Below are 22234 nucleotides of genomic sequence, written 5' to 3'. Positions count from 1 at the left end.
TGAATGAATACTTTTGAGCATATGACACAACAATCAAGATTGTCTTTGGGATCCGTCTGCTTGTTTGGTTCAGACCAGAATGTCAAGGTCCCCACATACAGTATCTCCCCCTGGACTGACATACAGAGATCCAAATGACACCTATTTCTCATCTTATGGAAGGTTTAATGGCAAACATGCACATTAAACCACATCCTGGATTGTTCCTTTTAACAGATGTAGACATCAGATAGTATCTTAAACATGAATTAATTATCAGGCATGACACTCTTCTTTCAGTAACTCTCCCTTCACCTCGTTTCTCTCCCCTTTCTAAAGTCCTCGGGGAGGTAACTACACTAAATAACCACTATGAGTAATAACTAATACCTGTATCTGTGTCTCCTTCTCTTTCTTCCTCTCGTCTTTTTTCATTCCATGTAATTAGAACAAACCATTGTGTCTGACACCCACAACTAATTACTAATTACCATTACTAAAGTAATTTCATACAGGCACCACAGTGTGTGTGTGTGTGTGTGTGTGTGTGTGTGTGTGTGTGTGTGTGTTTGTGTGTGTTTTCTAATAGTTTTCTCTCTGGTTTCTGTCTCAGGTCTGATCACCACAACCTCCAGGAAACTGGACCGTGAACAACAAACAGAACACGTTTTAGAGGTGAGGACATAGTTTGTGCGTGCGTGCGTGCGTGCGTGCGTGCCACCACCTCCAAAGCACCATAACTCAGAGACTATCTAATGAAATACACTAACCCCCGCCTCCACAGCACCATGACTCAGAGACCATCTAATGAAATACACTAACCACCGCCTCCAGAGTACCATGACTCAAAGACCATTTAATGAAATACACTAACCACCACCTCCACAGCACCATGACTCAGAGACTATCTAATGAAATACACTAACCACCACCTCCACAGCACCATGACTCAGAGACCATCTAATGAAATACACTAACCACCACCTCCACAGCACCATGACTTAGAGACTATCTAATGAAATACACTAACCACCACCTCCACAGCACCATGACTCAGAGACTATCTAATGAAATACACTAACCACCACCTCCACAGCACCATGACTCAGAGACTATCTAATGAAATACACTAACCACCACCTCCACAGCACCATGACTCAGAGACTATCTAATGAAATACACTAACCACCACCACCACAGCACCATCACTCAGAGACTATCTAATGAAATACACTAATCCCCGCCTCCAGAGCACCATGACTCAAAGACCATTTAATGAAATACACTAGCCACCACCTCCACAGCACCATGACTCAGAGACCATCTAATGAAATACACTAACCACCACCTCCACAGCACCATGACTCAGAGACCATCTAATGAAATACATTAACCACCACCTCCACAGCACCATGACTCAGAGACTATCTAATGAAATACACTAACCACCACCTCCACAGCACCATTACTCAGAGACTATCTAATGAAATACACTAACCACCACCTCCACAGCACCATGACTCAGAGACTATCTAATGAAATACACTAACCACCACCTCCACAGCACCATGACTCAGAGACCATCTAATGAAATACACTAACCACCACCTCCACAGCACCATGACTCAGACGTCTAATGAAATACACTAACCACCACCTCCACAGCACCATGACTCAGACATCTAATGAAATACACTAACCACTGCCTCCACAGCACCATGACTCAGAGACTATCTAATGAAATACACTAACCACCACCTCCACAGCACCATGACTCAGAGACCATCTAATGAAATACACTAACCACCACCTCCACAGCACCATGACTCAGAGACCGTCTAATGAAATACACTAACCACCACCACCACAGCACCATAACTCAGAGACTATCTAATGAAATACACTAACCACTGCCTCCACAGCACCATGACTCAGAGACTATCTAATGAAATACACTAACCACCACCTCCACAGCACCATGACTCAGAGACTATCTAATGAAATACACTAACCACCACCTCCACAGCACCATGACTCAGAGACCATCTAATGAAATACACTAACCACCACCTCCACAGCACCATCACTCAGAGACTATCTAATGAAATACACTAACCACTGCCTCCACAGCACCATGACTCAAAGACCATTTAATGAAATACACTAGCCACCACCTCCACAGCACCATGACTCAGAGACTATCTAATGAAATACACTAACCACCACCACCACAGCACCATGACTCAAAGACTATCTAATGAAATACACTAACCACCAAGTGGTCACCATAGTCAAGCAAAAAAACAATTCGTCATCTTCTTATTTATTTTCAGCATGAACAGAACTGTTCTGTTCTCAAGCACTGGTTAAGTGTGTCTGGATCTCGTATGTGTTGCCATCGATTATCTGTGTTGAATTTAATTAATTAATCAAATGATGAAATTAACTGATTTGGGCTCTGTTTTTTCTGAAAATGCTTTCTTAAGGAGCTGACCCACCAAAAAGACACTCTACAGAGTGAAGGGCAAAACGTTTTAAGATTATTTCACTTAATAGATCAATGGTAAATAAGCATAACTTCCTCTTCTTCCTTCTCTCTCTTCTTTTCTATGATTATGTGTACTCTCCACCTCCTTTTGCACTCCACAGTCAGCTAGCTAGCAAACCAGTTTCTTCACAATCACTGCAGTTCTTCATGTCTGGCATTTTCTAAAATGACAGATGGTATTCTTAAATGAAGCCAGCCATGAGCACAGGGGAAATGAACTGCTGCTGTGTCGTGAATCTGTGACAAGCTGAAAAGTGATTGCACTTCTAGCAAAACAAATACAATTTAGGACAAAGAAGAAAAGCCTGCTTCGTAGCTCTCATTGGCTAGCTCCACCTCGCAGTGATCACCTCCTTTATCATTCCAGAGGTACAGACGTAGCTGTCAAAACACAAGAAGACAGATTCTTTCTTTTTCATCGTATTAGTCAGAGACTGACAGAGAACACAGACCGGAGCTGTAGTTACTTTATAGTGAACGTGTTTCACAAAATCATTACATTCTTTAGCTTATTTTTCCAACTAATATTGTAAAAACAGTGACACATATTTGTGGGTCTGCAACTAACAATGATTTTCATTATATATGAATCTGCTGATTGCGTTCTTCATCAAACATTTGGTGTGTAAAACTTCAATCATGGTTTTTCATACATAAAACAGAGAAAAGTTGACTCTGCTTGAAAAATAAGAATATATATATATATTGATTATCAAAATAGCTAGTTGACCAACTGATTTATTTAATAATTAGTAATTTCAGCTCTACATATTTGGTCCTGCTACGTGTTCTGACGGGCCACACTTGAAGGTGTGAAAAGGGTGCCATCATAGCCTCCTCCTGGCTGCATGCCACTTTGGTCAAATCAACGTTCGACGTGGCCCTCGGCTCCCCCAAGGGACACTCTCTCATAGGTCGGGTCTTCGGATGCAGGATCCACAATGTGAATGGGAACATATTTTCTGCGTATATATTTGTATTGAATCTCTCACTACTCCTGCAGGTGTTGGTGGCAGATGGGGGTCCTAGTCCCAGGCAGAGTACAGTGTGGGTGATGGTTCAGGTCCTGGATGAAAACGACAACAAGCCCACATTTCCTGAGAAGGTCTACCAGGTCAAACTTCCAGAGAGAGAGCGGAGAAAGAAGGGCGAGCCAATCTATCGGGTGTTCGCTTACGACCGCGATGAAGGGCCCAACAGTGACCTCTCCTACAGCATCGTGGACGGAAACGAGGACGGGAAGTTCTTCATCGACCCCAAGACTGCAGTCGTATCTTCACGCAAAGCCTTCACTGCAGGGAGCTACGACATCCTGACTGTACGCCAACCTTCTTCACTTATTATTACAATCAGTTCAGTTCATGACAGAAACCTGCCTGAAGCCAAGACTGGAGGGGGGGGTACACTCCCGGTACACTGAAAGCTGCAGGCTTACTGTGTGTCAACGGTTTTGTAATAATTGACAACTAAAGTACAATATCAAGTAGGGCTGTCACGGTGCCCTACGTCAATGCTTTCTACTAACGGCTGAGTGGGCTAAAAGTGTGTGTGTGGGGGGGGGAACGGGACAGAACGCAGATGGACCCGCCCTTTAAATATTGAACATACCTTAATATTTTGAATCAAATGATCACAAGACAGAGAGTGGGAGGAACTGGGGATGGGCTGCATAGTATCATAGCATCATGCAAGTATTTTAGTCAAGTTAAATTAGTTTCAACTCAACAGAAGCCTTTGCCTCAGATTGTGCCCCATGTAATGTGAATCTGTATCTGTTTAAAACATCATGTTGACTCTGTATGCTTTCAGGCCACCTCTACATTCATCCCAGTAACCTACGAATTACGTCCATATTGGATGATTCAGCACCTCACTATTTACATCCAATGCCAACATTCAGTGTCAGTGCAGGGAGTAGTGAATCCTTTATGTAGGAGACCCTTCACACACTTCCAATGAATGCTCACGTTTCATAACTGTAACCATACTGTAGCTGTCATATGCAGATATTATAGCAAACAAAACTGTTAATAATCATTGGCATTTGACGTAATCTGGGGTTTTACTTACCGCTAACCCCCAGTACCGGGGTTGGGGTTGTCACATTTCCCTTCACATTGCATCTAAACAGGAATTTCAAGACTCAGAAATGTTCATATATCTTTGTTCTTTGTTTTCCAACATGTTATATCTGTGTGACTGACTCTTTGGTGAGCCTTTACTTTACTGTGCTCTTCAGATCAAAGCGACAGACAACGGGCGTCCTCAGAAATCCTCCACAGCTCGCCTGCACATCGAGTGGATTCGTCGACCTCCTCCCTCGACGCTCCCGGTGCTCTTCGATGAGCCGTTCTACAATTTCACTGTCATGGAGAATGACAAGGTGGCAGAGATCGTGGGGGTGGTGTCCCTGCAGCAGAGCTCCACCCCCTTGTGGTTTGACATCACAGGTAAATGTCCCTATCCTCTGTCAGCCATGAGAGCTTTGTGTAGTGACAGGTATGGAGTGCATGGGCTCGGTGCATGGTGCATGTTGGGCTGACAGCGTTGGTGTGTGTTGGTGTGTGTATGAGGTGCAGCTCAGGTACTGTGGCCCTGCTGCATGATCTGTTATGCTCTGCCCATCCCAGTCACCATGGTGACAGCTTCCCCAGCCCTGTAGGAGGTACAGCCGTGACTACAGTCTATAGAGAGCTGATATGGACTGAAATCAGGATCAAATTTCAACAAAAGTATATTCATGTTATCCTGAGACTCGTAAAGGGACTTTCCCTTTAAGAGATTTAGTGTTATTTATAAGTATTATTCATGACTTTCATAATGTCTCTGCTTAGTGGAGGCACTTCAGACAGATTTTAAAGCCAGTGTGACATTCCCCTATAAATGGGAAATGCCCAACGTGGCACACTTAAATCCCTCGAATCCGTCAAAGTTCACTTCCACCCACTTGAAAGGCTTAACACGATTATGTCATGCCCAGTGCACTAAGCTCAGTTTGTACGCATTATGTATGGTGACGATTGTGGCGTAGTAAAAGTGATTTAATAATTCTAATAATCAGTACTTTGGATTCTAATTCCATTAGTCTTTAATGCCATTCAACACTATATGTACACTGACAGCTGTGATGCATGCACTGTGGGCTCTAGTCAGCCCACACCAGATAGACTACAGCCATCAGGAAGGACTGCAGTTCCCACAATGCACCATCCATCTTTCCTTTTGTTGTCACTGAGCAGTGACAGTCAGTGTGTATCCAACTGGAGATACCTTCTAGCTCTGTCCATCCCTCTCTCTCTCTCTCTCTCTCTCTCTCTCATAGTGTCTCTGGTCATCTCTCTCTCTCTCTCTCTCTCTCTCTCTCTCAGTGTCTCTGTCTATCCCTCCCTCCCTCTCTCGGTCTCTGTCCATCCCTCTCTCTCTCTCTCATAGTCTCTCTGGCCATCTCTTTCTCTCTCTCTCTCTCTCTCTCTCTCAATTCAATTCAATTCAATTCAAATGGCTTTATTGGCATGACGTAACACTGCACATGTTGCCAAAGCATATTCAAATGATGAATTTTTTTTACAATAATTACATTCATAAACATCGATTAAATAAAATAATATACAAAATAATTTCAATCAATTAATTGGAACAATGATATAAACAGGAATGATACAAATTTACAAACAAACAAACAACAACAAGGTGCAGACAGCTGTCCCCGTCCCTGTCCCTCAGTTCATGTCCCTGTCCCTCAGTTCATGTCCCTGTCCCTCAGTTGATGGCAGGCAGCAACATACACTGCTACCAGCTCACAGGTCCTAGTGTCCTCCCTCAGTAGGACAGATAACTTGTCTACACCTGAGAGCTGTAGAAAGTGTTTAGTTCTGAAATTATTTTTTTTGAAATATATATATCTATATATAGATCTCTCTCTCTCTCTCTCTCTCTCTCTCTCTCTCTCTCTCTCTCATAGTGTCTCTGGCCATCTCTTTCTCTCTCTCTCTCTCTCTCTCTCATAGTGTCTCTGGTCATCTCTCTCTCTCTCTCTCTCTCTCTCTCTCTCTCATAGTGTCTCTGGCCATCTCTTTCTCTCTCTCTCTCTCTCTCTCTCTCAGTGTCTCTGTCTATCTATCCCTCCCTCCCTCTCTCGGTCTCTGTCCATCCCTCTCTCTCTCTCTCTGTAGACATTCTTCCTCACTTCTTCATTCATGATTTGTTTCAATGTATACAGCCTTTCTCTCACAGCTACATGTCATCTTTGCATTAATGATTATTACATATTAACGAGGCAATATGAATTATCAATACAGCAGCACAAGAAACAGACCAGAGAGGCCAGCAAGAACAGGAGACTGCATGAGTGTAATAATGCAATATGCAGATCAAAGTGACATATAAAAATGAAATTTGTAATAATGAATAATAAACACTGTCAATTAAAACAATCACATTAATAAGTGATTCATTGAAAGTGTTTATACAGCACATATATAAATAATGTAAAGCCTACATATGCATATTTGTGGCAGTGCAATGTTAGGGGTGTATATGTATACTAGTTAAACATTTAATATCAGTGGCTTGGTGGTAGAGGATAGTCTTTGTGGTGCATGTATTGAGAAAAGGCTCAATGCATGACGTATAGAATGACATCAGTACAACTAGAATGACTTGGTTATGGTTAGAGTTCACCTCTAGTCATGGTATAAAGAGCCCTCCTGTCTCCTCTGTTAGAGCTTTATCAGGCAACTCTTCCTTTGGTTCTGAGAGACAGCAGATAATACTTCCACGACTACAAGCGTTATCACAGGCTCATTTTCAGATTCATGTTTCTACTAGAATATTTAGCACCTGTCTCTTTAAGACAGAAGGATTTCATAGCACACAGGCATACAGTAGTTGGAGCTGTGATATTGTTGTGTTATATTGACATCATTGAATCATTGTTATATATGAGGACACATCTTTGTCTCATTATCATGGTATAACTAGTTTGGATTGCAAGAATAACATTTTGTCAGTGTCAACATCACAAACAGGTTGATTGTGATAACAAGAAAGCACATTTTATAACTAATATTTAGCCATGGTCTCTCTGTCCTAAGAACAAAAGAGTCATATTGATCACTTTCCTTTGGCCAGATATTGTTGAATGCCCATCAGACACTTTTTCTCAGCAACTTTCATCCACCAGCATCAGTGTAGTTAAAACCCACGAGAACAACAGATGATAATATAATATTAATATCAAATTCCTAGTACTACATACGTACTACATACTTTATAATGTTATATGTCAGGACACTCCATCCCATGTACTAATAATCTGATGGAGGTTCAGCTCATCAGAAACAGTTGCTGTCTCTGTCCTGTCTCATCAGTCTGTCTCACCACGTCATCCTCCTGTCCTCCTCCCTCGGGCCTGTCTCTCCTTCCTGTCTTACCTTCTCTCTCCTCTCTCTCCTCAATGCTTCATGCCTGGAAGGTCCCAGGTCTTTCCGTGAGATGTTCTATATTCTGCAGAGCGCTTGTGGCAGGAACTGTTCCTCAGAAGGTATCTCGTTTCCAACTTCCTCTACCCCTGTTAGCTGTCTTTTCTCTACTTCCTTTTCCTTTCTTTTTTCCTTTTCCTTTTCCTTTTCCTTTTCATTGACCACCGCTGTGCTTTTCATCGGTGCTGCTGACACATTCCTGTGATTGGTTGGTTGGAGGTCGTTGACCGAGGGGAGTAAACCACAAAGCTCAGCCTGAGTGGTCAGTGTGTGTGTGTGTGTGTGTGTGTGTGTTTCACATTAATGGACTACATCGCAGCCAAGGTTCATTGAAGGGATGAAGGTTTGGTAAAAAGGTATCACAACCTTTTTATCTGCTCCCATGGCAACAACCGCGGGGTTACCTCAGTGACAGCTCTGTCTAATGACCTGCTGTTAGCAGCACCTGTACACACTCCTTATGGAATTTATGCATGCCTTCGTGAAGCCCTTTTCAAAGGCAGGTTCACACATATCCCCCACTATCTGCTGACCCATTAGCTAAACTAATGGCACAGCCTCCAGCAGCCTGCATCCAGCAGGAGCATCCAACAGCCAGAGCCCAGCAACCCGTGCCTGAACGCCACCGTCAGCAGGGCGTGATGCTTCAGCGTCCATCTGTTTCATCCACACTAACTCTGAGAGATGTGTGGAGATGTGTGGAGATGTGTGGAGATGTGTGGAGATTGCACTTGATGAGCCGCCAGAGTAAAAGAATACCTGGACGGCAGTGGAGTGTCTGAAAGCAGGAGATGGTGTCTTGATTCTCTCAGATTCTGTGGTGATTGTTGCATCTGTAGAAATGGAATCGTGTCTGTTCTGTGAGACTGAGACATGATGGACTTCAGTCAGATAGAGTACTCACCTCAACTCAACCTCAAAGGTGCTAACTACAACCATACAGGGTTCTTCAGCTTGCGCCCATAGGAGAACCCTTTTTGGTTCCTGATAGAACCTTTTTATATTAGTTCCACATTAAACACTTTCTGAGGGTTCTACCTAGAACCCAACATCAAGAGTTATATCTAGAACCATCTGTGAGAATTTTCCCCAGAATCCCCAATGAGAGGTTCTACAGAGAACCCTTCTATGGTATAAGGGTTCCACGCACAACCCTCACTGGGGGTTCTATCCAGAACCGTTCCACCTTCTATGGGTGCCAATAAGAACCCACCTAGGGAGTTATACAACCTATAGATCTTTGTCCACCCTAACCACGTTCTGGGCCTCATGAGGTTCCTAAAGGGCCGGGGCTGATGTGGTGCAGCGAGACCCACAACAGTCCTGGTTCACAATCACAGTTTTTTAGGGTGTGTGCTGGGACGACCCACACTTTCAAACATCCTTGAAGAACTCTTTCTTCCAAAAAGGGTTATTTGGATGAAAAAGGTTCACAATGGAACCCTTAGTCTTACAAAGAACCCTTGAAGAACCCTTTCTTCAAAAAAGATTTCTTTAGATGCAAACGGTTCAGGGTAGAACTTCAGCCCTTCAGGAAGAACCCTTTTGGAACCCTTATTTCTAAGAGTGTACACACACACACACACACACACACACACACACACAAATACACGCACACACAGATTTAAAATGCAGAATACATACAGAACATATGCATGCACACACCACATCCTCTAAACATCAAACACACCAGTGGTCCATTTATAGCTGAAGCTGCTTGTGCTCCACCCAGCAGGCTGTGGCACACACACACACACACACACACACACACAGAGACAGACAGCAGTGAGACAGTGAATCACAGACCAGCCCCGGTCTCAAACACAAACGTAATAAAGAACTGAGTTCTTAACAGACAGACGCCACAAAACAAAAGATTCACAAAAAGTACACAAATGTGGTCAAATAGAATCCAATAACGTCCTATAATAATAATAATAATAATAATAATAATAATAATAATAATAATACCAACAACAAGAGTAACACAATTCATTAATATCAGCTTTTCTCATTTTACACTTTTTTGCTATATAAATAATTGTGGTAGTGAGTGATTAAGCACTCCTGGGTGACGGAGAGCACAGCCTCGCTTCATGTCTTCACTCACACTTCAATCACTTACTTACATGATGACCACAGAGAATACCTAATTCTGATTGGTTGGACAAGAAAAGTTGGAAGATGGTAGAAAACATGAAAACACACAATCTATAGGACACGGACCAGGGCCCCTCTTACACCCGGGACAAAGCGGCACAAAGCAGCGCACAGCGTCAGACCAACACAGTTGTTATTTTCACGTCCAGCGCCCACGTTGTGTAAGTAGTAAATGTACTGTATCTGTGCACCCATGGGCGTGTTGGTCTTAAATGAGGTGTGGTCAGGTTCTTTGTTGGTGCATTGTTATCTTGAGGCAGCAGAAAGTGATTGCACCATTGACCAACAGAGCTTTACTTCATTATATTCTGAGGTGTCACCTGCTGCCTGAATTTAGTGTTTTCCTGAACATGAATAAAATCCTCATTGTAGCGCCGCCACTGTGTTTAACTAAGGAGGAGGAGCTGCAGCGTCCCTGTGTGTGTAACCAGCAGAGTGTACTCGTGTTGTGAACCTGCCTGTAGACTCATCTTACTATCTGAATAATGAGCCCTTTAAACAGGAAAATACTGCTCCAGACTGTAGACCAGCTTTCTGTTGGTCAATGGTGCAATCACTTTCTGCTGCCTCAAGATAACAATGCACCAACAAAGAAGTTTCAGCATCACAGTTCCTTAGTGCAACCATGTTAGTAAAAAGGCACAAGTTAGTAGTACAAAGTATAAAAAATATACCAGATATAAAAATACCAGGAGATGAAGAAACTGTTAAAACTGAATATAGTGCAGGGTAACAACTGAGATACAGGACTATTAAAAATGTGAATATAGTGCAGAAAGTCATATAGTGCTGGATAATAAAATATAGGAGATATACAGTAGAGACCAAGGGATTAAGAAGTGTCAAACATGGAATAGAATGCAGGATAAGAACTGAGGTAGAGAGTTTTATAAAAAAAGACTACAGTGCAGAATAAAGCTGTACATTATTGGTAGAATACAGTAAAACCAGTCTATAGAGGTGCAGAGTAGAGCTGTTGGTGGTGTGCAGAATTAAAAAGTCTATTAACTTATTAACTGTCCTGCAGACTGTCCTCACAGGGCGAGGTGAGACATCACCATACTCTGTATTGAGACAACTGTCCAGTTGATCCAATAAGTATGAACTGGGTTTCAGACAGGCAGTGGGAAGCCCCTCCTCCCCCCCCCCCCCCCCAGGCCCGGTCTGTCTGACTGTAGAGAAGACAAACAAACAACTAGTTCTTCCTGGGATCACCCCGTGTCAGGTTTCAGCCTGTGATTCGTAGTGATTTCTGTCATATCTTTAAACAGCTAAACATGGATGTCCATCAGATGGGCCTCTGTTTATTTACATTAAGCTTTTCAGACTAAATTCATTCTGTATACATTCATTGTATTTAAGATTTAACATTTGCATTCAATATTTTAACTTAAAGGTCCAATCTGTAGGATTTAGTAGCATCTAGTGGTGTGGTTGCAGATTGCAGCCAACTGAGTACCCCTCCGCTCACTCCGCCCTTTCCAAGACTGCAGTAACGTGAGCTTCCGGGTTCAAAACCTTGGTAACGCCGTGGTAATGCTGTGGTATCGTTCAGGACCTTTGCATCGCCTACTTTAGGAGCAACAGAAGTCAGACGGTGGCTCACGTTACTGCAGTTTCACAAACGTGTCGGAGAACTACGGTGGCCTTCAGGTAACGTCAAAACGTGAAAGTCTCTCTCTAGAGCCAGAGGTTGGTTTGTCCGTTCTGGGCTCCTGTAGAAACATGGAAGAGCAACACGGAGGACTCTGTGAAGAGGACTTGCTCCCTATGGAGATATGAAGGACTCATTCTAAGCTAACGGAAACACAACCATTGTTAGTTTCAGCTGATTATACACTAAGGAAAACATAGTTATGAATATTATATTCCATTTCTGCCAATAGATCCTCCTAAATGCTACACACTGTTCCTTTAAGTTACTTACTGTTAGTTTAAGTTAATTAATACGGATGCTTCAAGAGGACTCTGATTCAATAAGCAGATACCAGATTTCCCACAGTGCATCACATCCAGTACACTGCTGTTGAGCCCAGGAGTGGACTGGGACTGAAACCTAGCTTGGGATTTTGAGATGGAGAGGCCCTTGTATGCTCGCCCCCTCTGGGGGCAGTTATTTTTACACTACATACAGTATTTTGTGGTATAAGGGCGTAGGCTTGCATATGGACGGTAGGGACATGTCTCAACCAATATTTTGGAAGGACAGAATTGTCCCGACCAATATGTGAGCAAACTCATTGGCCTTATAGTTGTAGTGAAAGCAGACATATACAGAAAGAGACAGAGAGACAGACAGAGCCACTCCAGTTTTGGACAATCTATTTAGAAGGAAAGTCTGATGTCTGAGTGTAAGTGAATGCAGCAAGAGACGCTTCCTTTCTGTGTAGCCTCTCCCGGTCCCAGGACACAACCACCGCTCATGACTCTGTTCCTGCTAAATGTGTGTGTATGGTTGACAACGTGCACTAGTAGAAAGACGGGTAGTGGTCGGTGTTTTGTTTAGTCATAGGAACTTGTGTTTGATTGTGTGAGTGATGGATGGATTACTGCTGACTAAACTCAAATATTAATCTGTGACTGTTACTGTGCAGCCCAGACACCAGAAAGGCACAATAATGTTGAAGGTGAAAGCGTGCAATAAGAATGCCGTTGTTGTTTTCGGTGTGTCATGTGTACACCATGTAGTCTTTACTTCTACTAGTTTACGTACTACTTTTAAGCCTAACCATGATGTTTTTCCTAAACCTACCTGCGGACGTTACCGTCGTTTTGTTGCGTGGCGTACAAATGCCAAGCGTCGAGACTAAAATGCATCGTCATGACACGTGGAATGTCGTTGTAATGTTGTGCTATTTAAACGCCTTCCGGTGAGATCCGGTTGTACTGTGGTAGGAGAGAGTATCTCTGCTTTAAATACCAGATAACATCACCTGATCAAACACACACACACACACACACACCTGTTGAACCTGTACCTGCCATATGTCTGAAATCCATTTACCACGTATACAATGCACACATACACACACACACACACACACACACACAGACACAGAGAGGGTGTTGTTCATGCAGCTTGCATGGCCAGTGCTCATGCTTCATTGTGTTGCTGTGATCTTCTGCTTTTAACTGTCAGTTTGAGGAGTGTGTGGAGCTGGTGTGTTTGTCTGTGTGTGAATGTGTTGGGGTTGGGTGGGGGGGGTCTTATATTAACCCTGTCAGCAGCCGTTCCTCCCTCATCTATACCATCACACACCCCAAGCAGTATGAATGAAGAGTGTGTGTGCAGCAGTGGTCTCCAGTCATGCTGTTCAGTCTCTCTGTGCCATATTTAAACCAGTGTTAGGCCATCTCAGCACACTGAATGAAAACCATTGGTCCATACTGTGTGGTTTGTGTGTGTGTGTGTGTGTGTGTGTGTGTGTGTGTGTATATTCATCATAACTGGTGTGTGTTGAGAGTACAGTATGTCTGTATTATTGACACTGTCTGTGTCCTCCTGTGGAGCAGGTGGGAACAGCGACAGCGTGTTTGATGTAGAGAAGGCTGTAGGCACCATCATCATCGCCAAGCCTCTGGACGCAGAGCAGCGCTTCTTCTACAACCTGACGGTGCAGGCCACGGACGGCACCAACACTGCATACACACAGGTACAGCATCACCTTGACCTCATCGCTTGTTTACAGGTGAACCTTGTGACTGTGTCCTGTGGGTTGGTACCTGGAGGGGAGGAATGAGACCAACAACAACGTTAACAAAATGACTTGTTATCTGAGCAATAAGTTAACCCACGGATATAAAACTGTTGTCTTCAAACACAGTCTATGGAAATGACTGGATGACATTAGATACAACACAGAATGAACAAATATTATAGCAGATGATGTCTGTGTTTAGTTAAATATAGGCCCTGTTCACACCTGGCATTAGAATGCATCTCCACATGCGTCTTCAGTGGCCACTTGTGATCCGATCTCACTTCCCCTCCCCATATGCAAATAAACACGTAGTAAAGACACGGCTAATAGCAGCCGTTGTGACATAATATTACAGGAATGTCAGTATTAATATCCTACATATTCACTAATTCTGGTACATTGTATTAACATCAAAGTAAAAGGTTATTGGACCTCCGCGCCACCAGTGCCGGCACCGCTGTTTTTGCCAGACAACAGCCTGTAGGGGTACAGAGCTCCAGAGAGCCGGGGAGGACAGAGAACAGGTGGGCGGGCGGTCGGGTGTCCGTTCCCCCCTAAGCAGCGGAACAAAAACAACGACATATCTCCGACAGTATGACAATAATGACCTGCGCGTGCCTAGTCTACATACAGTAGAACACAGAGGCCGTTTCCATGCTGACAAGCGCCTGCTTAAACAGTGTCTGCCTGTTTATTTACCTGAGGGACGCGGTGATGCCGCGGATCCCAGATGGACATCAGATGAGTAGGAGGTCCTTAATGTGGCCCAGGATGTATTCACTACACACTGCTAAAAGAATGTGGTCATATGTGACCCAGACCACCTCTGAATGTGGTCTGAAAGATCCGATCTCAATGCGTCCTCAATGCGTCTTGAGTGTGTTAACATCTGTACTTAGAGCTGTCCACTTGTGATCCGATCACTGAGGACGCATGTTAATACCAGGTCTGAACAGGGCTATAGAGTATTAAGAACACAGACAACCACTGCAATGACAAGTTGGGCTTCATGTTGGGTTATGTATTTTCTATATTGGCCTCCACTTTGATTTACTCTAATATGTCCATCTGTCCCATGTGGACCCTACAGGGGCTGAAAACCTGAGATAAGAAGCAGAAAGTCTTCTTCAGATTAGTTTCAGTGCAGCACGTGGGCTCATGTATGCTCAACTTCCTGCTTCCAGTCTTTTGATCAGTGCTAAGAGTTTAGATTAGATTTGAAAAAGGTGGGCTGGATGAGAGTGTTAGGAATCAGATTAATGTAGGAAATGAGAAGAAACACTGTACATAGACACAAACACACACACACACACACACACGCACACACACATAGAGCATATAACATGAGCATGTTCAGCACAAACTATTGTTCAGACATGAGGACAGAGTTGTCTGTCTCTATGCGTCGGACCTGTCCACGGTGTAAACCCGCCTTTACCCAATGTCAGCTGGGATCGGCTCCAGCCCTCTCCAGCCCCCACGACCCAGAATAGGAGAAGCCGTTTCAGATGATGGTGTAGGGATTTGGTAGGAACAGGTTTGGTTATCAGCAAATTAATTAATCATATCAATAGAATTATTAGTATTAATAAAAATTATCAATAAACATTAATAATAAACGGGGCACCACCCTGGAATCAGGGGACAATAACCAAAACGTTAAAATAGTCTCATTAAATATACTAAATTATCAATTTGGAACGTTGATTAATAATTAAATTAATAACTATAACCAAAATAGATAGTAAAGGTTGAAGGATATCGGAGTACTTGACATGGCAGAGGTTGGCATTATTCACTCTTGTACAACATTAAACAGACCAGCACGTATATTCCACAAACATTTATTTACAAGGTAATAAAGGTTTAAAACACAATATTAATCTAACTAAATAACTAAACTAAACAAACCAAACACAGTGTGTGTGTGTGTGTGAGAGAGAGAGAGAGAGAGAGAGAGAGAGAGACAAGATGGCTGGCTACTTGGGTCAGGATGTCTGCATGTGCCTAGAGACAAAATGGCGAGCTCTGTAAAACTACAAAGATGGCCGGATCAAAGATGGCCGCCAACATGTTACCACATGGCCTCTTTGTTCTTCGGAGCACATGTGCTCAGGAAGGACAGAGAGGGGGGTGATGTGGGGGTTGAGATAATCGGAATATGTATATTTATGTTTAAAACTAATTCACAGTTTCTGTATGTGATCTTAATGTGTGTGAGATAATGCAGTGGGTTAGAAAAGATGGTTAGTTGCATGCAAGACCTTGTCTATGTGAAGCATCAACTAGACACATCAGATGTGGCGAAGCAAGCTACCCAGATAACTTAACTACAAATAATATCACAACAGTCAAACATAATGAATAACATTAAACATATCAATACAAGTACATTCTAGAAATCAAAGTTGAACAGTCTTGCTCAGCCGTGCGTAATTACTAATGCTAAGATAAGCATTAGCAATTACCAATCCATGGGAGAAAAGGTTGGTAATTGTGTTAAGTTGTGGTTCCAAGTCAAAGATGTTGTCTTTGTTTTGCTCAAATCAAGTTGTGCAGATTGAAGGAAGCTGGTCGCTCCAATACTTTCTTCCCAGCAGCTTGATAGCTTGGTGCTAACTTCCTTGCTGTTGTTGCTTGAAGTTAGTTGGTAAAAATGCAGGCTCTCGCGTCTTCTGCCTTAAAAGATCCTTGTGTTTCTATGGCTGTTTCCTAACAGGCCCTAGATTAGAGCAGAGCTGCTTCTACAGCTTCCGGTCTGGAGGGCAGCAGCTCACCTCCACAGGTCAGGAGAGGTGAGAAGGGGGTGAAGAAAGAGGAGGAACAAAGAGATTCCTCTGGTTTTGGCCTGGGTGAAAAAGTATGTGTGAATGCTACAGTAGCCAATGGCTACTGAGCTGAGTCCACAGCCAATGGCTACTTAGCTGAGTCCATGGTTGGAGATACTCAATGGGTGCATGACTCAAGGATCCTGAGAAGCGTAGTTCATTGTCTTTGCCACCATTTGGTAATGGTGGGTCCCAACAATGGTAACAACGACATTGCTCAAAAAAGTATTTCTGGGTAGATGGTGCGCTGATAACATTTTTCCCCTGCTGACTTTTAGTTAGTAATTAACTAACTCACTAAGCTGCAGGATTCAGGAGGGGCTGACTGCTACTAATAATATATACACACACGTTAATAACATCATTCACTTTTATTAGTGGCAACTGTATGACCAATCCAATATATTCATCTTCAAGAAATCCTATCTTATAAAGCCGATTATGTTTCTAGACTCTGTGTTAGAGAGGTGTTGATGCAACTCTGCAGACATTGCTGAGGCCATAGTCTGTGGTGGTGATAAACTGGAGTAAAGCTGTCAATATAACACTATTTTAATCCACACCTCTGTGACACGTCAGCTGGTGGCTGGGGTTGTAAAGCTAACTGCTTTTTGTAATTTTGCCTTTCTTCCTGTCTGAACACAACACATTCATACTTAAACATACTGGTTTTAATATTTTTGTCCACGGTGTCACACACATACTCCCTATTCACACACACATACAGATACAGAGACACACACACACCTGTAGGATGGAAGGAAAGCTCCCAGATGGAGAGTCAGCATGGCGTCATGCCGCCAGGGAATGTCTCCACAGTTGAGCAACAGAAGGCCGGCTGCTGCAGCAGGGTTTAAATTTAGACTCTTCGCCTGGCAGCGCTCAACTCAACTCCTGTCTCTGTTCCCCTCCGCTTCTCTTTATGTTTTCTCTGGATAGGAATCAGTACAAATCTCACGCCTTTATCTGGATGTGTGTATAGTGCACATTGTCACTTTCCTCCCCCACTAAGTCCTACTCCTGGTCCTGCTGATATTTTGTACTTTGTAATCCTCACAGAGTTCAGCTGGTATATTTTGGCAGAGGTATAGTCAGCCCAGTGGCTCAGTGGTTAACTCTGTCACCTCACAGCAAGCCCTTGATCTGTTGTTTTCTCTAAGGGTTTGGAATGTTCCACCTATATTTCTGTTTTCCCCCACACCAAAAGACTCACAGGTTATACACTATATAAAGCTCAAACTGGACTTTGTGTCCACATAGCTGCAAGGGTCTGCATGAAATGATGTCATCTGCCCGTCTGTGGGGTTCACCCACACATCTTGCCAGATGGCTGTGTGCTGCCCAACATTTAGAACCAGAGGGACTATACTGTGGATGGTCCGTGCTGTATGGACATGTGTGACGTCCGCATTTGTAGACAGCTGATGTAGTGTAAACAGAAATGTGTGTGCGTCCACCGTCCGCCCTGCATGCTGTCCTCAATTGATTGTTTTGGAGTATATCGTGCCTTTAATCACTATCAGGTCATACAATGTGCTGTCCAACCATATCTAACGGTCAAAGTATTTCTACCTGTTCCAAATGGCCTGACTTGAAGGCAGCATAGATGCTTGTTATCGTAGCTCCTCCTGGCTGCACCAGACAGCCTCCCTGATCTCTCCCCAACAACTCTGTGTCTTTCCATGTCTCTATAGTGTTGACACAATGAACTGAACAAATGCACATAATGGCGCACACTTTCAGACCGTCTCCCCTCGGGGGCATTTGTGTTGTGGCTGTTGTGGCGGTTCACAGAATAGTGACAGAAGAAGTAATTGTGTGAAGAATGAAAAAACAGAGCTCAAGAGAGAGAAGTTCAAACCCTACTTTCAGACCTCTGTACACCTGGCCAATCACTGTGGAAAGTGGATGTAATCATTTTGAGATAGGAGAGGTGCAAGATTAGAGGGTTTCAGATGTTAAACCATCTGCCAGGCCCTTTGTCTGCCCAGACGCAGGAGTACAGCTCTCCACTGCTCCCAGATACAACAGTTTTAAAACCCACAATTGTCACCTGATTCTGTTGTCATCAGCTTATTATTATCAGTCGTTATAAGCTAGGGATGTGCATTCCAAGCGAAAATACTATTCCAAATCACTGGGAATTAGTCGATTATTATTCGAATAATCGCCGCATACCCAGTCACCTCAGTCACTGAAACAAATAAAATGTAGTTGCAAAAACAGGAAAATAAAGTTAAATACGGAAAATCCAAACACACAATGGGAGCTGCTGCAACAGGCTGCCACCGAGCTGGAGGTGCTTCTATTTGCACATGAACACCAAAGGACGACTCTAGTTGTTACACATGTTTTCTGATATGGAGCAGGAGAAAAAGACAAAGGATGGTCTTTTGTCACACTAGACACACTGGGGCACACATTTATGTTGACACACTATGAAAAAGAGCATTTTGCATAACATGTCACCTTTAAGAGTCAGAAATCTCAGCACCTGGCCAAGTCTGTTTTATTGTTGGTTGTTGTTCAGCCCTTTCACACAATGGGGCAGCTAAAACCTTACTAAATGCTTAATACAGTATATTTCAGTAATCAGTGGCTACATTTGTGTATTCATAAACCCATCATTTACTTCTTATCTATTTTACTGCTACAGCCCAGTTTCCCTCAGGGTTTGATCAAATGAAATTTACTCTCTCTGCCTCCCTACCTGCCCGTCTCTGACTCTCCTCCTGTGTTTTCCTGACTCAAGCTGGGCTTCAGCACCAGTCATCTGTGACTCAGGAACTTTCCATGAGTCATGACACACACCAACCACAAACACGCTGCGTGACTTCTCTGCAGTCTGCACCGTGGCACACATTCAACAGTGTTCATTATTGTTCAGCATACACTCTGTTACATATTCCAATGACACAAAATATAGTCAAGTACAATGATATGAGTAGTGTTGTCAAGACATCTCGTATTAAATATCTAAATCCACTTCACCACATCTGCCTACAGCCTCAGTCATGAGGACAGAAAAACAAAGTTTTCTGAGAACAGGTTCCCCAACCCTGTCTCCTACAAATTCACTTCATATACAACTAATCTGCATTAGCAATGCTGCCCAAATAAGGTCTTGTTATTAACACGAGGAGGAAACATTTATATTCAACATATCTTCACTGCCAACATACAGGGCCAGGTCTGTCCCTTTTGGTGCCCCCCCACTGCCGGCGGCACCGCTCTACGTTTAGGGTAGGGTCTCGCTCCAGGACCCTAACCCTAGCCCTGTAAACCACAACACACATCAGACATTACAATGGTTTTATGACAAGAATTCAGATTTTGATTTTCATAAATAACTGTATTTATTATAATATCAATAAACAATTGTTCCCTGATATTGTTGGTTTAAAAGTGTTTAGTCAGTTTCAGGGTTACAGGGGTGAAAAGTGTATTTCTTTCTTTATTTATTTTTTCATTTGTTACCTCAATGTAGAAAATGAGGAAGGGTGCCCACCGCCATATTTTATTTATGCACTCCCCAGAAGGTGGCGCCCTATGTGACCGCCTATATGGCCTATGCCTTAAGCCAGCACTGCCAACATAACATGTTCAAACTACTCTGTGCATCAAGAGCAGGATACTATAAGCCAGTCAATGATGTTTTCTTCCATCCCTCTCTTCCCTTTCTACTTGTCAATAACCCTCATAATCCAGGTTCACATCACTGTTATGGACAACAATGACAATGCTCCCATCTTCTCCCAACCAACCTATGATGTCACTATTTCTGAAGACACGCCACCTGACACTGAGGTGGTTCAGGTGCTGGCGTCGGACCGTGATGAGCATCATCGACTGACCTACTCTCTGCAGAGCTCCATAGACCCCAGTAGCATGCGTCTCTTCCGCATCCACCCAACCCTGGGCACCATCTACACTGCTCAAAGGCTGGACCACGAGGCCTGTGCCCAGCACATCCTCACTGTCATCGTAAGTCTATGTCACTGTCTCTGCCGGATTTTGTTCTAAAAGCTGTGATGCTTTGACCACCTCTGTTTCCACTGGGGGGTCCAGTCTTGTCTGCATTGTTGTGTTAATAGAATTATAGTCTTATGTTGAGGTCATTCAGTCCCCTCTTTCATTCATCCTGCTGATGGTTTCCAGAACGGTGAGAACAACAGGCAATGACAGCCTCAAGTTATAACTAGTTGTTATACTGCAGAAAAGGGGTATGATGGTACACAAAACCCATGGCTTGATATGTATGTCTTTGGGATCACAGTTAAGTTTGGATATGTTTTCAGTGTAGCAGGAAAACAAAAGAAATACAGAAAGATACCAATTTGATTTACATGCTATTTATGTTTTCCATAATTCTAGTGTAAAAAACAGTGGCATATGGGCAATAAGAAAAAAATAACTAAATGTCAATGTGTCAGTATGGTTTCATCATTATAACAAAAGACTATCTTGCATATTCTCGAGGACGGACTCCAATCCAATTGTTTCCGGGTGGAACTCGCACTTTAGATTTGATGTTTTGCATGTGCTTAGATGTAGACCTGATTGTAGTGTAACAGGAGTGTACACATGGAGCACTGAATCAAAGAAGTTGTGTACCAAACCGAAGATCCTAGGACCCCTACGGTTTGATAAATATTAAATCTGTGGTTGTTCTACTCCTATTGGTTATTGGCCTTGACTGGTCAGAACGTGAGGGGCACATTGAAAGCACACATTTCACAGGAAGAACTCATTTCCAAGTCTTTCTTCGTCTCATATGTAGAGCAGCAGCAGAGCCAGAAGCAATCTTCAAATCTGTGCTCTCATTCTACCTGAACTCATCATCATCATTAAAGTTAAATACCATGCAGAAAACCAGTATCTACACCACTTCAGAGGCGAGGGGAGAGGATCACTGTATACTTATTTGCGTATCAAGTCGTAAACTACAATCATCAAAAATGTGAAATTTGGGGAAATACATGTGTCAAAGGACGGTGAAAGAGTGAGAGTTCTGATGTGATGATATTTTGTGTTTGTTATACTGCCACTGTGATAGTCTGGAGACCTGTCCAGGGTGTAACCCGCCTTCGCCCAATGTCAGCTGGGATCTGCTCCAGCCCCCCCGCCACCCTGAGTAGGATAGGCAGTTACAGATAATGGATGCATGGGTGGATGTTTGTTATACTTTGGACAGTTATATCACTTGACATTTTGCAGTTACATGATTATCATATTTTTCTGTGACCATGAAAGATTACTTTTTCTTTTTTTTTTTGCCTTTTATATTCTCTACAGGTGAAAGACCAGGAGTTCCCATACAGAAAGAACCTGGCTCGTGTGCTAATAGAAGTGGAAGATATAAATGACCACGTACCCATCTTTACTAGTGCGCTGTATGAAGGCTCTGTCTATGAATCAGCAGCAGTGGGATCAGCTGTGGTCCAGGTGACTGCCCTGGACAAAGACAAAGGCGTGAATGCGGAGCTACACTACTACATTGAAGCAGGTAGGCACCTCTGACAGCTAAATACTCTCTCT

The 22234-nt window shown here is 43.2% G+C and overlaps 1 protein-coding gene across 5 annotated transcripts in view; it reads left to right on the top strand.

The window, feature by feature from the left end:
* fat3a (FAT atypical cadherin 3a) overlaps positions 1 to 22234 on the top strand; it is a 242315-nt gene that overhangs the window by 154657 nt on the left and 65424 nt on the right. For 3 of the 5 annotated variants that reach the window (XR_005207505.1, XM_037774473.1, XM_037774471.1), the window contains exons 4-10: positions 593 to 654; positions 3531 to 3845; positions 4767 to 4977; positions 8001 to 8069; positions 13681 to 13820; positions 20405 to 20680; positions 21992 to 22202. Coding sequence is in view for 4 of the 5 variants with exons in the window: in XM_037774473.1 (XP_037630401.1) it covers positions 593 to 654; positions 3531 to 3845; positions 4767 to 4977; positions 8001 to 8069; positions 13681 to 13820; positions 20405 to 20680; positions 21992 to 22202 (1284 nt within the window). In the remaining variant the exon portion in view is untranslated. The remainder of the gene's footprint in view (positions 1 to 592; positions 655 to 3530; positions 3846 to 4766; positions 4978 to 8000; positions 8070 to 13680; positions 13821 to 20404; positions 20681 to 21991; positions 22203 to 22234) is intronic. The other 2 variants (XM_037774476.1, XM_037774472.1) reach the window with 1 other exon arrangement.

Source organism: Sebastes umbrosus, chromosome 7 (assembly GCF_015220745.1).
Source record: "Sebastes umbrosus isolate fSebUmb1 chromosome 7, fSebUmb1.pri, whole genome shotgun sequence".
Lineage (NCBI taxonomy): Eukaryota > Metazoa > Chordata > Actinopteri > Perciformes > Sebastidae > Sebastes > Sebastes umbrosus.
The sequence above is the reverse complement of the archived record's forward strand: the minus strand, read 5'-3'. Positions and strand labels throughout refer to the sequence as shown.